The sequence below is a fragment of the Colletotrichum graminicola genome (genome assembly GCF_000149035.1).
Source record: "Colletotrichum graminicola M1.001 genomic scaffold supercont1.6, whole genome shotgun sequence".
NCBI classification, from domain to species: Eukaryota; Fungi; Ascomycota; class Sordariomycetes; order Glomerellales; family Glomerellaceae; genus Colletotrichum; species Colletotrichum graminicola.
In genome coordinates this window covers 473,805-488,670 of record NW_007361010.1, presented here as the reverse complement: position 1 = coordinate 488,670, position 14,866 = coordinate 473,805, and the positions used below count along the sequence as shown (strand labels likewise).

At 55.5% G+C, this 14,866-nt stretch overlaps 2 protein-coding genes across 2 annotated transcripts; both read left to right on the top strand.

Annotated features, from left to right (window-relative positions):
• Positions 1 to 9,305: 9,305 nt before the first annotated feature.
• Positions 9,306 to 11,468, top strand: GLRG_02182 (uncharacterized protein; the record flags this gene model as incomplete). The annotated part of the gene is made up of 1 exon (XM_008092840.1): positions 9,306 to 11,468. The coding sequence occupies one exon, from the start codon at positions 9,306 to 9,308 to the stop codon at positions 11,466 to 11,468; it is 2,163 nt and encodes a 720-aa protein (XP_008091031.1).
• A 1,162-nt stretch (positions 11,469 to 12,630) lies between these two features.
• GLRG_02181 (ADP-ribosylation factor family protein) lies at positions 12,631 to 13,613 on the top strand (the record flags this gene model as incomplete). The annotated part of the gene is made up of 5 exons (XM_008092839.1): positions 12,631 to 12,649; positions 12,788 to 12,891; positions 13,026 to 13,065; positions 13,143 to 13,508; positions 13,573 to 13,613. 5 exons carry the CDS (start codon positions 12,631 to 12,633, stop codon positions 13,611 to 13,613), a joined length of 570 nt encoding a protein of 189 aa, XP_008091030.1.
• Between the last annotated feature and the right edge of the window lie 1,253 nt (positions 13,614 to 14,866).

The following is a 14,866-nucleotide window of genomic DNA, read 5'->3' as shown; positions in this document are numbered from 1 at the left end:
GTGCTTTGATGATCGAGATCTCATCTCTGGCCCGAGACTCCCGGGCACAGGAAAGGGGAGAAACTCGTCTTGCGGCGGTGATGCCGTCGTCACATTACCCACCGCGGGAGGGGGACGACGACACAGGCGCGAGCGTGGCCGATGACACGGCATCACTCAGCATCGATTTGCCGCGATGCGATCAATAACAGGCTTAAGCTCAAGCATGCGGCCTGCGAACAGCCTACCCCCTTCTCAACAGTCTTTCCGAGTTTTCTCCTTGAATCTCTCCCTCGTGGCCCAGCCTCTCCACCCTTCTGTCGAAGGCAAAGCGAGACCCTGAATTAGAAGGAAAGCAAAACCAGAGAGAGTTTAGACTGTCGCGGCACTGGCCCTGTGACACAAAGTTTACTACGAAGGTCAATTGCTCTCCTCACCACCCCTTCACAGTCCAGCAGCTTCTACGGAGTAATACTGTTAGCCCACAACCGTAAACCCAAGACAGCCAAAAAAAGCTAATGGACGAAGGGGAGCTGGACGGGTTTGACTAGCTGGTTCGAATGGGCGTGGCTGGATTCAGCCCCATCCCCATCCCCATCCCCATCTCCATCCTTCCGGATGCGCACCAAAGCGAGAGTCAGTGTCCTGATGCAGCCTCCCGAGACAGCCTTTCCCCCTTCTTAGGCCGCTTTCTATGCCCCTTCACCGCTTGGGAAGCGCAAAATCTGGGGGAGGGGGATAAAGGGGGGGGATAGAGTAGCTTATGCCTCCAGCGTGTCGGAGCCCACTGTCTGAGAATCACAACTTCAAACAAGAAGGCTCCCGCTCCTCCAACTAGATGGAGATTGTATAGCGGCGACCGAGTCGCGGGGTATAATGCGAACAGATTGCGAGGGTGACATTTCTAATCTCTCTGCGTTGTTTTCCCGCGATCGTTGTCGCCGGCAGCAGCTGGCTGTAACTGTAACGTCTCTGGGACAGCCCACAGCCGAGGGAACCGTCGCATTTCCACAACGTGACAACGGTGGTTTCTTGGAGACGCCGAGGGGGCGGCTGGGGCCGTTCAAAGCCCTTGGACCGACAGCAGACCGCCCGGAAAGCTTGGAAAGGCGTTGACGACAACGAACACTAGTAGACCCCCCCCTCCCCGGCCACCAAAGGCACGGCCATGGGAACAAGCACGTTTGTCATGACTTCGCAACTTGTTTAGCCTGCGGGATAGTCGAGCTTGACGACATGGTGCAGTGGTAGATGCTGGTGGGGGGGGGGGGAGGGGGATATCGGGTGGTTATAGCAGACAAGCCGCGTGCTTCGAAGATGTAATTCCTCTTGACTCTCCAGATCCTGCGTGTCTCGCCCGCCAGCATTACGACGACGTATACGACGACGATGGCAGGTTGCGTGGGGCTAACCCCCTGCCCTGCCGATCAGTCGACGAATTTCCAACACTAGGCGCCGGTGCCGCCTGAAGATTCGAGAGTGAGACCGAGAGGGGAGGGTGAGATGCTGCAGGTGTAAGAGCGGCAACAACAACCAGAACGATCAAAACAGCTTGTGCGGGCGCCGCAATCCCACATCCCACATCCCACATCCCACCACCACCATCCCCCTTCGGAATGCGGGGTAATATGTGATATCCAGGACCTTTATAACTACCACAAGACCACGGATACAGTGCGCCGCCCGTTTCCAAATGGAATCGAGGGCAGGCGCCGCCGATCAAAGAGATGCGACGGGGGGGGGGCCGTCTGCTGTGTTGGCTTGCCTGCTCGCCAGCCATGTCCTCTCTTTCTCTCTCTCTCTCTCTCTCTCTCTCTCTCTCTCTCTCTCTCTCTCTCTCTCTCTCTCTCTCTCTCTCTCTCTCTCTCTCTCTCTCTCTCTCTCTCTCTGTGTGTGTGTGTCCTCTTTGCCAGCCGCGCAACTGACAAATGGCGCTGCCCCTTGACCCTGGGGGCGGGAGGGGCAAAAGCAGGAGAAGGAGTAAGGACAACTCACCACACATGCGAGAATGAGGAGACAGGACAAGACATCCCGCGCCGCGTTGGGCGGACCCTACCTGGATTCAGAGCGAAGGAGATAGAGAGGAAGAGGCTGGCTGTCATGAGTCGGTCGCTGTCGCCAACGGCGGGGGTTCAAAGACCAATCGCGAAGTATGGCATAACTCTCCATCACGCCAGCGACATGTGGTAGTGATGTCAACAAATAAACACAAACAGGACGGAAACACCGGCTCAAGATTGGGACTAACACGTTTCCTGGTCTACCTACTGGGGTATTGCTATGATACTGCTAGTTTTTCTTTTTTTTGTCTCTCTTTCGCTCAATAATCTTGGGTGAGGGCAGGGCCGTACCCAGCTCGGGGGAAATGAGCAGTTGATGCCTTGGGACGACCCTCTCACCCTCTTCCCCAATTGTTTGCCGTCAGTGTTTGACGTTAAAATCCCTCGGTTGCTGGAGTAGGTGCAGAGCGACACCGCCCATGGAATTGCTTGCGTGTGCGCCAACATTGCGCCGTCGACCGGAGCATGCATATGCACCCTCTCCGGGAAAAGCAGCGTGCGTCAACAAGCAAATAGTGGAGAATGGACAAGGAGATTGGATGGAGAGACCAAGAGAGGGCCGATGGGCCGAAGGACGGAAGAGGGCCAGCGGCGGAAAGCATGTGCCGGACGGGCAAAATCCATTGCCCAGCTCCCACCGCATTGTCACATTGCTCCAGCAGCAGAGGAGTCGAGATTATGGCGGCCGGCTCAATATGGCTAAATTCTCGGCCAAAAAGAGAGCTTGACGAAGATGGGGCAGCCCGTAATGACAACCTCTTTCTCCTTCGGACGGAGCTGGCATCTCTGGGCACCTGGTCATCTCCGCCAGCAGCAAGCCCGCTCTTTTGGTCCGTCTCCAGGTGGCGGGGCGGTTCTTTTCGGAGAGAAACCCACGGCCTCACCACTTGTCAGCGTTTCCTTTGTCGCGTGTTTGCCCAACAAAAGCCGACGTGCCTTGTGCGAGAGAAAGCTGCGCCAGAGGACAAAACAAGCCCGTCTATCCGTACCGTACCGGATACCCGTTAAATCTCTTGGCGAGAGGGGAGGGGGAGTCCGAGCCAGATCCTGGTGTGCCCTTGTTGACTCTGCCGGCTTTTCGAAACCCCAAAACGCGAGCTAACTGCAGGCCGGAATCGGCCTAGGGCGGGCGGGTGATTGTCGCGATGCCCGCGCAACCGCAACCGCATCTTGCTTCATCTTCATGTCCTCTCCTGTATCATCTCATCTCGTCCTTCTCGTCACCTCCGACTGCCAAGAAAACCGCAGCAGATATACAGACAGTCGCAGTTGCTGGGCTGGAGTCATGCAAGATAATGATTTCCCGAGGCTGAGCCCAAGCCTGAGCCTGAGCTTGAGCTTGACTGCAGCGGCTCATCGCGGAACATGTGGGAGCAGGCGTACAGGAGGTAGTGGCCTTTGCAGAAAGCAAACGCACGACGAACGCTCGGCTTATGATATAATGCATGTCGCAGCTTTTGCTGTCCCCTTTGCCATGTGGATGCAACATGGTGGCGCTGCCGCCGGACCCAAGGCTTGGCACCACGGTGCCCGGGGCGAGCCATGAAGGGAACGGGAATGAGAAAGGGAAATTGTCTGGGATGAGGGCTGTCGGGCTGAAGCTTGTTCTCTGGTGACGAACGTCGGGGGCTTGCAAATTCACGAGCCCTCCTCTAGAAGGTGGGTTCCCCCCCTTCGTCCTCCTTCGAGCACAACGCGACCACAAAAGTCGGCTGGTACTTTGCATGTGGACGATGTAGTGTGGTGGGAGGACCAACACGCCGCCGCCGACTGTCTGTAGGACGAAGCAGCTAGAAGCGCCTTGCATGTCCACCACCACCACACCATCACCAGCAAGCTCCACGAGTCCATGCTCGGCCGTGTAACTTTGGCCATGTTGCCAGATGAATAAGGAGCAAAACAGGGAAATGTCAACTGTGCTAGCTCCTGGAGAGAAGTCGACGGCGTGTTTTGTGTGAGGTAGGTAGTTGGCAAGACTGTGCGTTGACTGCACTAGACTAGCCCTCCCACATGTTGATGCTGCTGGAGATCGACGCTACTCTAGCTGCTGGGTAACAAACGCAACGGGCCACCTTTATTTTGGTCCAGTCAATGCGGATTAGAGCGGACTGGTGAATGCCATGGGAAGCTTTGCTTTGGCTTGCATGGAGACACAAAGGGCTGAGCTACCCGAGCTGTTTGAGCTATGAGGGAGGGCCCCGGCAGCGACGCCTGAATCCGTCCAATGTTTCGTGATGAGGGATGCAAGGAAACCTGGGGAATGAAACGTCGAATAGGCGGAGCTTCACGTACAGCCATGTTGATGTTATTTTGGGGAGAAGATTTCCGCAAAATGCTCTAAGAGAAACGTAGTTTAGGGCAAGGCGGAGAGAGAGAGAGGGACAGAGACAGAGACAGAGAGAGGAGGGGAGGGCTGACGGACGACAGAACGAACGGCTGTGCCTGATTAGCGGCACTGCGGCAGAGGTACAAGGCGAGGATGGCCTGTCGTCGCCGACGGAGTGAGCGCTGGGGAAGGATGAGAAAATGTCTCATTTTGATCAACTGCCTCGACGCAAGCGCCAGCGGGCGGCCCCTGCGAGCATACATACAACGGATATACGCACGGAGAAGACGTCGAGTCAAGGCCAGCGGTTTTGGGTGCGATATGTCCTTGCTGCTGGTAGGTATTACTACGGATGTACCCATGCATGCCTAGTACTGAGTACCTAGGACAGTCTGCGTCGGCAAAAGCCGGCGCCCCGGACACTATTGACACGGCGGGTTTATCAGAACAGAAAATAGAAGCAGAGCCGGGAGGGAGAGTAGGAGACAGATTGGTCCTGAACCAGGCTTGGACAAGGACCGACTCGACGGGTATAGCATAATACCTAGGTAGCATAGCACAGCACAGCACCAGGGCATGAAGTGCAGCACGTGCCAACATGATATGGTGCGCTGGATGTGGATGGTGGGGAGAAGAATGTGCGTGCTACGGATACTGTCTGTGGAAAGGTCGGGAGCTTTGATGGAAAGTTGCCAGTCGGAGCGTGGGATGATTGGACTGCAATGATGAGACGAGACAGGCGGCGGCGGGAAGTGGCTAAAAGAAATGGACGGCGGTCTCACGAGGGCAGATGCGACCTGCAGGTGTAGCAGAGCAGAAAACGGTTGGTTGCGGGGATTGGTCGAGGTTCGGAAAGGAGGAGCTGGACAGTGGACAGATTCCGAGGGAATTGAGGTGTATGTGTGGTGAGAAAGTGGCTCCGAGGTGAATCAGCGGTGACCTGCTCGTCATAGCAAGTCAGTGAGGCGGATGCATGTCACTCTCTCTGACGAGATGAGCCAAGGCAAGGGAGAGCAGGTCAGACTTGGCGCTAGCTCCCTTACTACTAGGTACGTAGTAGGTAGGTAGGTAGGTAGGGGCGCAAGGTGGAGCCAACATGAACGAGCTAGCGTGCGTCTGGTATTCGAAAGATGCGAGATGGCGCGCGGGATCCGTCCATTTCGTCCACGGGGCGGCGGGCAACACCCCCAGCTTAGCGTCGTGCGTCGAGGTAGGTATCTGGAGTCGAGTGGTGGTTGGTAGGTGCACTCTTCACCGTCAGAATCTCATCAGCAAGCGAAGACAGGGCGGGGCAGAGTTGGATTGCGTGAAGAGCAAGGGGCCAGGGAGTTGGATGTGGTGGTCCCCTTTGCTGGTGGAGTGTGTGTGTCAGCGTGTGCAAGAACCAGCCATGCCGTGCCCATGCAATACCTAGCCGTTGGCGATTGTCGATTAAATTCGATTGACAGGGGCCAGGGCCTCGGGCCAAGGCTGGTCCCTCGTCCCTCGTCGGCTCGTCCTCAGGCAGGTGGGTAGGTAGGTAGGTAAGTACCTAGGCAGGTACGACATCGGTGGGGCATGCTTTTCCGGGAGAGAGGAGCTTCCAGGTATTCATCGCGGATTTGGCAGCCAATAGGAGCGAGGCTGCATGTGCTGTACTGTACGTACCTAGATATATTCGTCCATCGTACCGTCTGAGGATGCGCCTTCCCGACTAGCGCCGTTTTCCGCTCGAAGCTTGAGTCCCTCGGCGCGGTACCCGATGGAAGGCGAGAAAGTGCCGGGTCCCGCCTACCTTCCACCTACTGTGTGCTGGCAGCGTTAGTACATCGTATATAGTACAATAGGTACGGAGTATCCGTATATACGGATATCTTATCTAGGTAGGTAATAACTAGTTGTTTCGAGCCGTACGTATCTGGGCATCTCCCGCCCAAAGTCGGGCACTTTCCCACTGACTACGCACTGTGTGGATCCCGCACGCAACGGCCGATGGATCTCCCATTTCCCGTGTTAGCCTGTTTCGTAGTTTACCTTGACCCGGTTCGGCCTGTTGATCGCGCTGGCCCTTCTCGTTTTTTTCCCCTGTGATTTGGATTGGATTGGACTGGATTGTGATTTGATTTTTGATTTGCAAGGCGTTTCTCAATTCCTCCTCGATGGTTTCCACCGGGATAGGAACCTCTCCCAAGCATACACAGGGGGTCCCTGCAAGCCCTGAACAACAGGCTCGTCCCCAGTCTAGCGGCTTCTTCTGGGGGGTTCCACCTGTTGACAACTTTGACACTCAGTCTACTCCCCAATCCGTGCCACCCCCAGAGACAAACTCTCTCTCAAAGCAACAGGTGGGTTCCCCACGCCAACAAAAATGAAAAAAAAAAAAAAAGTGACAAGGGAGGGAAAGGAAAAATTGGGTGGAGAAGACGCAATAAAATTTCGCTAAAAAAAAGAGTTGGGGCTGTCCAAGAGAAATGCGATGGACCCAATCCTCAAACCTCAGGCACGAGGCCGCGTTTGGATAAGTCATGTTCCTTTCGAGACATACGCCAAAGATATGAGGAATAACACAATAAAATAGATATAATTGGCGCCATAGCATAGCGTAGCAAAGTGATGAGGGAATTTCTGGAATTCACTGTGGTGGGAAATAGCAAAAAATAACAACAACAGCAACAACAACAATAAAAAGTTTAAACATCTCAATAAAACCCTAGGCGGGCAATGGGACTGCTCTGTCCTGCTCGACTTGGCGTTACACTTGAAATTGACGCATTTGCATTCGCATTCACATTCCTCGCCAGAACCATCTGCTCTGCTCTGCTCTGCTCTGCTCTGCTCTGCTTGGTTTTCTTGTCTCAGCATCAAGGGCTCGCAGACCACAGACCGCAGTCCGCAGTCCGCAGCCTGCAGCGCCTTGTCCGCCAAGATCTCCAACTGCCTTAGTTTGATCTTGCCAAGCAACTCTCTTATCCCATCTTCACACGCGCCCACACCCATACACACCCATACACACCCATACACACACACACCCTTCCCCGTCTTTCAGAGACAATCCTCCCTTTTTGGCTCAAGATCGGAACTCGACTCTGCCTCCTCGGTCTTGGCTCGCAATTTGTTTTCCTCTTTTTGCGTTTGCCCTATCGCTCGCTGCCTCAGACAGACAATCCCATACCCCCCACACTTTCCTTGTCCTGCCGCCGCCGCCGCCGTCTTGCAGAAACAGCCGCTGCACGCACACACGCAAAGACAGACCCTGAAAAACACCTTGCACCATACACACCAATCTTACCTTGTTCTGGTCTGCTTGTTTCCCTTGCTGCTATTGGAGAGTTGACCGACCCCCATTCCTCCCGAGTCACCCCCAGCCCTGCCAAATCAACGCCCACCTGATCAACGAAGCCGACGCGATTACGGATACTCTCTGCACCGCATTGAGGAGCGTCTCTAACACAAACGAATAACAGCCAGGACAGCTGTATGCGGAGACTCTTTACCAAACCATCAATTACCAATCGTCAATCAATTCGTCACTCAATCACTCGCCTCTTGCCTCTTGCCTGCCTCTTACGCCAGCCCCTGTCCGTCGTCCAGCCGACTTCCTGTCTTCCCGCTACCATTGCTCGCCGACTGAAGCACCGCATATTTCGGGCCCTCTGACAGTACGGAGAAGGAGAGAGTGAGAGTGAGAATCCACACTACCATCACACTCACCACTCACAAACCACACGCATTCACGCGCACACCCAGTACCACCACACACACGCCGTAACGAATGCACCCCTCCCCTGGCTGCACTCCTTCCCACTGCACCAGCGAAGCGGTAAAGCGAATTTGCCCTTGGAAAAACTGCCCGACTGACCTCTCCACTAGTCGCGGCCGCTACCCGTCGCCACTCACACTCACACTCACACTCCCTCACCCTCGCTCTCACACACACCCCCCCTTCTCCTCCTCCCACATTTTTGGTTGCCTTTGTTCCCAGGTTGTCACCTCGACCGACTTGTCAGGTCTGCCCCGCCCCAGCACATGGTCGAGTACATATCCATCTGCTGCCTTTGCTCCCTGCCCTTACTCGCCCCAGAAGGCAAAACGGAAGCCCGCCCAAGCCCTCGGCCTTCGAAAATCCTGAATTTTCATCCCACCTCCCTCCACCAAGAATAAACCAGAACCCGTTAAAGTTCCCTCGCCGTCCTAGCATCTATCCCAGCACCTTCCTTCGCCCGTTGTTCCTTCCCTTTTCTCTCCCTCCCTCTCTCCCATCCTTTTCGTCTGTTTTCGACCTTTGCCTGCGCCACGCTAAGTTCGACGTCATCTGCTCGTCCACCTCAATCAAATCCTTGCCTGTGTGTCCGCGCCCACGCCGTGAGCACTCACGCCCACAGCATACTTTCATCCAGGATCTGTACCTCGATTCAGTTATTCTCGTACCCCCAGGACCCTGGATCATCGCACTACCGCGCCTCACATTGAGGCACCGCCCGGCCATCCTATAACCACCCTGGCCTACCCTACCCTACCACCACCACAACCATCACCCATCATACCAACTACTTCATATAACTGCTCCCTCGACGATGTCAGTTCTGTCCTTATAGCCCTACGGTCCCTAGGGACACGATTTGATCTGTAGCAATTGTCTTTCGAGACGAGATCTTCAGCTGCACGTCCGCCCGAGGACACCCTTTTCTACATCCACCCATAACCAAACCAAACCAACCACACAACCGCAACAACACGCGCTTGCCACAGGCAGCTGTCCACTCATCACCGGGACTGCAACCATCTCCAACCTACTACTACTCGAGCCTTTGACCAAGTCGAGCTTGGAACGCTTGTGCCTGCTAGAAGCATCGTTGACCGATTAGGCCTGGAATTACCAACACCCCGCCACATACCCTCGAGTCGAGATCCTGATATAAACCCTGGCATCTTCTCTCCACCAACACCATCATCTCTTCACCATGACGCATCTCGCTACACATGACGCCGCGACGTCAAACGTCCTTGCCTGGTCGGCAAACTGCGCCAACACGCCCTTGATGGTAGAAGACGAGCCCGCCGATGTCGACGAGCCTCCGGATAATATGCAGCAGCCACCCCTCTCTCCCATGAACAGCATGTTCAAGCGGAACCCCATCCGCCGTACTACCGTCGACCACAATGCTTCCCTCCTTACCAAGGCTCTTCACAGCCCGTCCGAGGATGAGGACTCCGAGGCTCGCCCGGGCATGTCCTTCTTTGCTCGCCGCCGCTCCATGGCCAGCAACATCAGCTTGGCCTCCACCGCAGAACTCACCAGCGACACCGGCTTGACCAGCCCCTCTCGCGCCAACACGCCTAGCCCCCCTCTTCCCGAGATTCGTCTTCTCAACCTTGATGGCGCGCCTGCCAAGGATGCGCCTAAAAAGCGCTGCATCCAGTTTGCCTGTGCCGCGAAGCCCAAGGTCGCTGAGCCCATTCAGGCTCAGCCCATGGTGAAGGCACCCTCTGCCCAGGAGACTCGGCGGAAAACTTGCGTCAAGTTTGCCTGTCCTGTTCCTCAGCGTCCTGCCTCTACGCAGAACACGCCGCCCCAGAGGATGGAGATGGCTGCCGCCCGCCTTCAGCCCGCTGCCCTCGACAAGCAGGCCTCTCCGACGATGGCCCGTAGGGCTCGCTCTTCTGTCACTCGCTCGCAGTCTCCTGGGCCTTTCCTCGCTCCTCCTCACGCAGACAAGGACGCGAGGTCCCCCACCACCAAAAAGTATATCACCGCCAACGACAACGACTTGAACAACGAATCTTCTCGCTTCCATGAGTTCGCCAGTGACATCCCTCGTGAGGAGGACTGGATTCGCCAGGCCTTCTCCTCCCAGGGACGTCGCATCACCATCAACGACACTCTTCAGAAGGAGAACGCCATCCGCAAGTTGGCGACAGAGGCCGAGGAAGAGGCCGAGCAGGAGGAGGAAGATATGGCTCTTGAAGATGACGAGGACCTCGATAACATGGACGATGCCGATGATGTTGACGAAGACGAGGACCAGGATGACGAAGATGAGGATGACGATGAGGACGGCGCTTCTGACGAGGACGACAACTCTGACGGCTACAAGACTGACGAGGAAACCGGATTTGCCGACTCTGAAGAGGAGGAGGAAGAAGACGAGGATCTCCGCCTGTGGACGCCCGGTCGCTCCACTGTGCTGAACATTGACAGCACCCCCATTGCCAGGCGCCCCTCTCTGCCCGAGCAGCTCTCGGATTCCTCTATCGCCTCCAAGACCAGCCTACGCGCCCGCCGTGGCCGGACTCAGCGTCTCAAGATTCGACCTGGTACCCCTGAGCTCCCCGACAGCACCGACTTCGTCTGCGGCACACTCGACGAGGACCGTCCTATGGAGGACGCCTACATGTCCTGCTTGGCGGCTCGAAGACGCGAGAAGCTCCAGCTTATCCCTCAAGACATCGACCCCAGCTTCCCGGCGTCCGACCCCGAGGACGAGGGCGAAGAGGAGATCTACAACCCCGTCCACCACAGCAGTGACGACGAAATGTTCTTCCACGGAAAGATGGACGACTTGCACCATGCAAACGACAGAAGCCGCCGCCGCAAGAAGACGGAGCACACCTCTCCCAAGCGCTTCCACTCGCCTCCCCCCCTCAAGCGTCGCGCATCCCCTGCTCCTAAGGCTCGCGGCCGCTCTCCTCGTCGTCTCTTTGATGGTCCTTCACCCCATCGCCTGCGGTCTCCTGCGCCTCAGACGCTGAGATCCCCTCCCGCATCCCCCCGCAATGGCGACGGCGGTATCGCCTTCAAGACTCTGGCATCTCGCCCCGGTCTCACCGTCACCAAGTCTCTCCCTCGGCCCCCTTCCATGTTTCCTCACATGGCCAAGGGCCGCCGCATCAAGGCTCCGGCTAACGATGTGCACATTCGTGGTGCCATTGACATTGTCAAGGGCCTCGAGCAAAAGCGACAGCGTCGCAAGGAAAAGTTCTATCAAAAGTACTGCAACCGCGCTCGCAAGGGACAAGTCCCCGAGCGCAAGCCGCAGCGCGGCCTCGGCTGTGAGCGTATGAGAGAGTTGGGCTTGCTCATGGCCGGCAAGATCGGCCAGGGCAATTATGTCATCTCGGTTTGAGAGGACAATTTACATGCACACATCTGGGTGGAGGTTTTATTTGCATTTACAGCGAGAACAGAGTTGTTTCGCACGGCGTTCGGCATTGAAAGGTGCATGGCATGCATGGCAGAGTGGAGTGGATTCATGGCATGCTCTTTGACGGCCCATGGGACTGATATCTTTGTATTCATTTTTGCACCGGAGCATACCTCGATGGACGAGGAATCCGCATATCTTTCGCTTCGTTTCTTACTTCTGTCGTTTATTAGGAGTCCAGCGGCGTCTGAACGAGAGCACGAATACCCCTGGAATAGCGTGTATGAAGGCCTGCATGGTTGTTGAGCGAACACATAGCATTAGGAAGCCTGATCAACTGCATTCCTGCGAGATTTCGCAGACCTCCAACATACTGTTCCCTTGGCACTGTGACTACTTATTCTGATGCCCTATGAATTTAGTTTCGCCACAGAAGATGTGGTTGCTTCAGAGCGTCAATGGTTACCATGGGTCAGTTGGAGACAATGGTCTGGGTAATGGCTGAGTTAAGCAGCAGTACGGGATGGCAGTACTATCAAGTTGCATTTTGAGCAAACGCGACCATATATCAGCAGCTCGTTATATTCGCATACCAATGCTTTTTCTCAAGTGCATTACTATAAAAGTAGGTGTCTCCGGCAATGTCAAACATGAGAAGGCATTTTGATTCACCTGACACTGCTACCGGAGTTTTTTTGGTGAGCCCGGCTCAGGAAAGGACCAAAGTGACTTTCGCTCTGACGCACCCGTATGTACTTTCTCTCTCCTCTCTCTCTCTCTCTCTCCCTCTTCCATAGCGGTGCAACTTGTGGAGCATCCTTTGACGGCTGAGGCCTCAATATTAAGGCAGCAGTACCTCACCTCAGCATTTCGCAACAGCAGTATCCGTACCTAGCAGCAGCAGCGACAACAGCACCCCTGCGCCCCAGCCAAATCAGCACCAAAGCACACAAGCACGGTAGCCAGGCCTAGCCCAGTCCAAGCAGTCAGGACGCTTCCTCACCTTATTGCACACCTTGTCTCTTGGGAGCAAAAGTCCAGTCCACGAAACCCCCCCGTCCTCAACCTACCCACTTCACGTCCACCGCCCATCTCCGAACCATCCTCACGATAGAGACAATAATCTCGCCCCTTTGCCATCAAGATGTGGATTATTGATTGGTGTATGTATTCCAACTTTCTTATCCCTGCTTTGTCCTAGATCCTCTCCTTCGAGCTGTAGCAACCATTTGCGCGCCTCTGCTGGCCAAGCACTCATCCCTGGGTGGACATCGATGAACTAACTGGCATTCTTTCGATAGTCTACAACGTTCTCTCGAGCCTTGGTCTGCTCAACAAGCATGCCAAGCTCCTCTTCCTCGGTCTCGACAATGCCGGAAAGACGACTCTGCTGCACATGCTGAAGGTACGGTGCCGCCCGACAACCCAGATGCTATCTCCATCGATACCTACAACCCGCGGAACGTCGGATCTGCCGATACGTGATATTTTGGGATGAGGCTATGCTCTTGAGGAGTCTATGGCTGACAGATGCAATAGAATGACCGTGTCGCTATTCTCCAGCCCACTCTTCACCCCAGTGAGTATATCCCTCCTGATAAACGCATGGCGGCGACGAGCTCTGCGCATGTGTCCAGTAGCTGACCGCCTTGAAAGCTTCCGAGGAGCTTGCCATCGGCAATGTGCGCTTCACCACCTTCGACCTTGGTGGTCACCAGCAGGCCCGCCGCCTGTGGAAGGACTACTTCCCCGAAGTCAACGGTATTGTCTTCCTCGTCGACGCCAAGGACCACGAGCGATTCTCCGAGGCCAAGGCCGAGCTCGACGCTCTCCTGTCCATGGAAGAGCTGGCCAAGGTTCCTTTTGTCATTCTTGGCAACAAGATTGACCATCCTGATGCCATCTCTGAAGAGGAGCTGCGTCACCAGCTCGGCATGTACCAGACGACTGGCAAGGGCAAGGTGCCTCTGGAGGGAATTCGTCCGATCGAGGTCTTTATGTGCTCGGTTGTCTTGAGACAAGGTGCGTAGTTTCTCCCTTCTGCGTGGCACGGCGAGGAGGAAGCAGTGGCTAACTTGGGGAACAGGGTACGGTGACGGTATCCGGTGGCTCTCGCAGTACGTCTAAGCATAGACCAAGAGCTCTGGGTTGAGCTTCCTGGTGTTGCTTATGGCGGACGGAGTATACATGGTCAACTAGCAAACATTGTGAATGGGGACATGTCGGCACTGGAACCACATGATGGTACCACGTCTATGGAAAGCTCCGGTCAAAGGGCTCGAGGACGACGAGACTTGGACACTCGGAGTTGTTATCCCTGGGGTGACGGGGAAGCATGTGCGTAATGGAGTGGGTTTCTACTCTACTACTGGGGCTCTGCATTGGTTCACGGGAATGGAGAAAGCCCTCGGTTTGGCCCTGATGACGAGCCGGCCATTAGAGTCACCCAGTCATGCACCCAGCTGGCCCAAAGAAGAGGCGGCTTGTACGCTTGATAAGTTAGAATACTTCATTGGGTTCGGGGACTCGGAATCTGGTTATTTGCGTGTTTCAATCGTTAGCCTGCTCTGCGTAGTTAGTGTTGCATGAGTGCATCAACATCAACATCAACGACTTAAAACGTCCAGTATTCGTTGTCCATTATTGCGCAAGGTCCAGAGCCGTGATGCAACGTCCAGCCCGCCGAGCCTTGCAACAGCCTACGGCGTACCAAGGGATTTCTAGCGGGGTGGGTGGTGATGTAACCGAAGGCCACCGTGTCAAAGTCGCGAAGGTTTCGATGCGGGAAAACATGATGATACGCCAGGGTAGGTAGGTGGGTGGAGCGTGGCGCTTTAGCATTTCACAAGCCACACAAGTCCAAGACTCGCGCCAACAAGACGCCCCCCCCAGGAGTCAATTTCCCTCGCACCCCCAGGAAGAGTTCGTTTTTTTGGACTTTCTTGCTGACGTCTCGTCGATGAATCAACCGAACCGAACCCAAGCATGCCGCCACCACAAAACCAGGTAACCATGGAAAGACGACCCCCCTGCTCAGCCTCGTTGATCATCAGGAGTTCCCGCCACGCTCTGCCACGGGCAAAGACGGGGGGTGGAGTGGTTGTCCGGGGACGACAGGGTGGGGTTATGTGCACACGGTTGAATGAAATGTGGTGTGACGGAATGAATGACCATGTCTGTCTGTCATTCCACTGTGACGAGGATTATCTTCGCCCTTCTCTCTGCGTACCTAGTCTGCGCAGGTAGGTAAGATGCCAACCTATCTATCTAGGTAGGTACCTAGGTACCTATGGTAAGCGCAGAGTGTCTCTCGTCAGCATCCCTGTCTCCCTCCTCTGGCTGGTTGTCCGTTGAGGTACAACCGGAGCTTACAGGCGGAT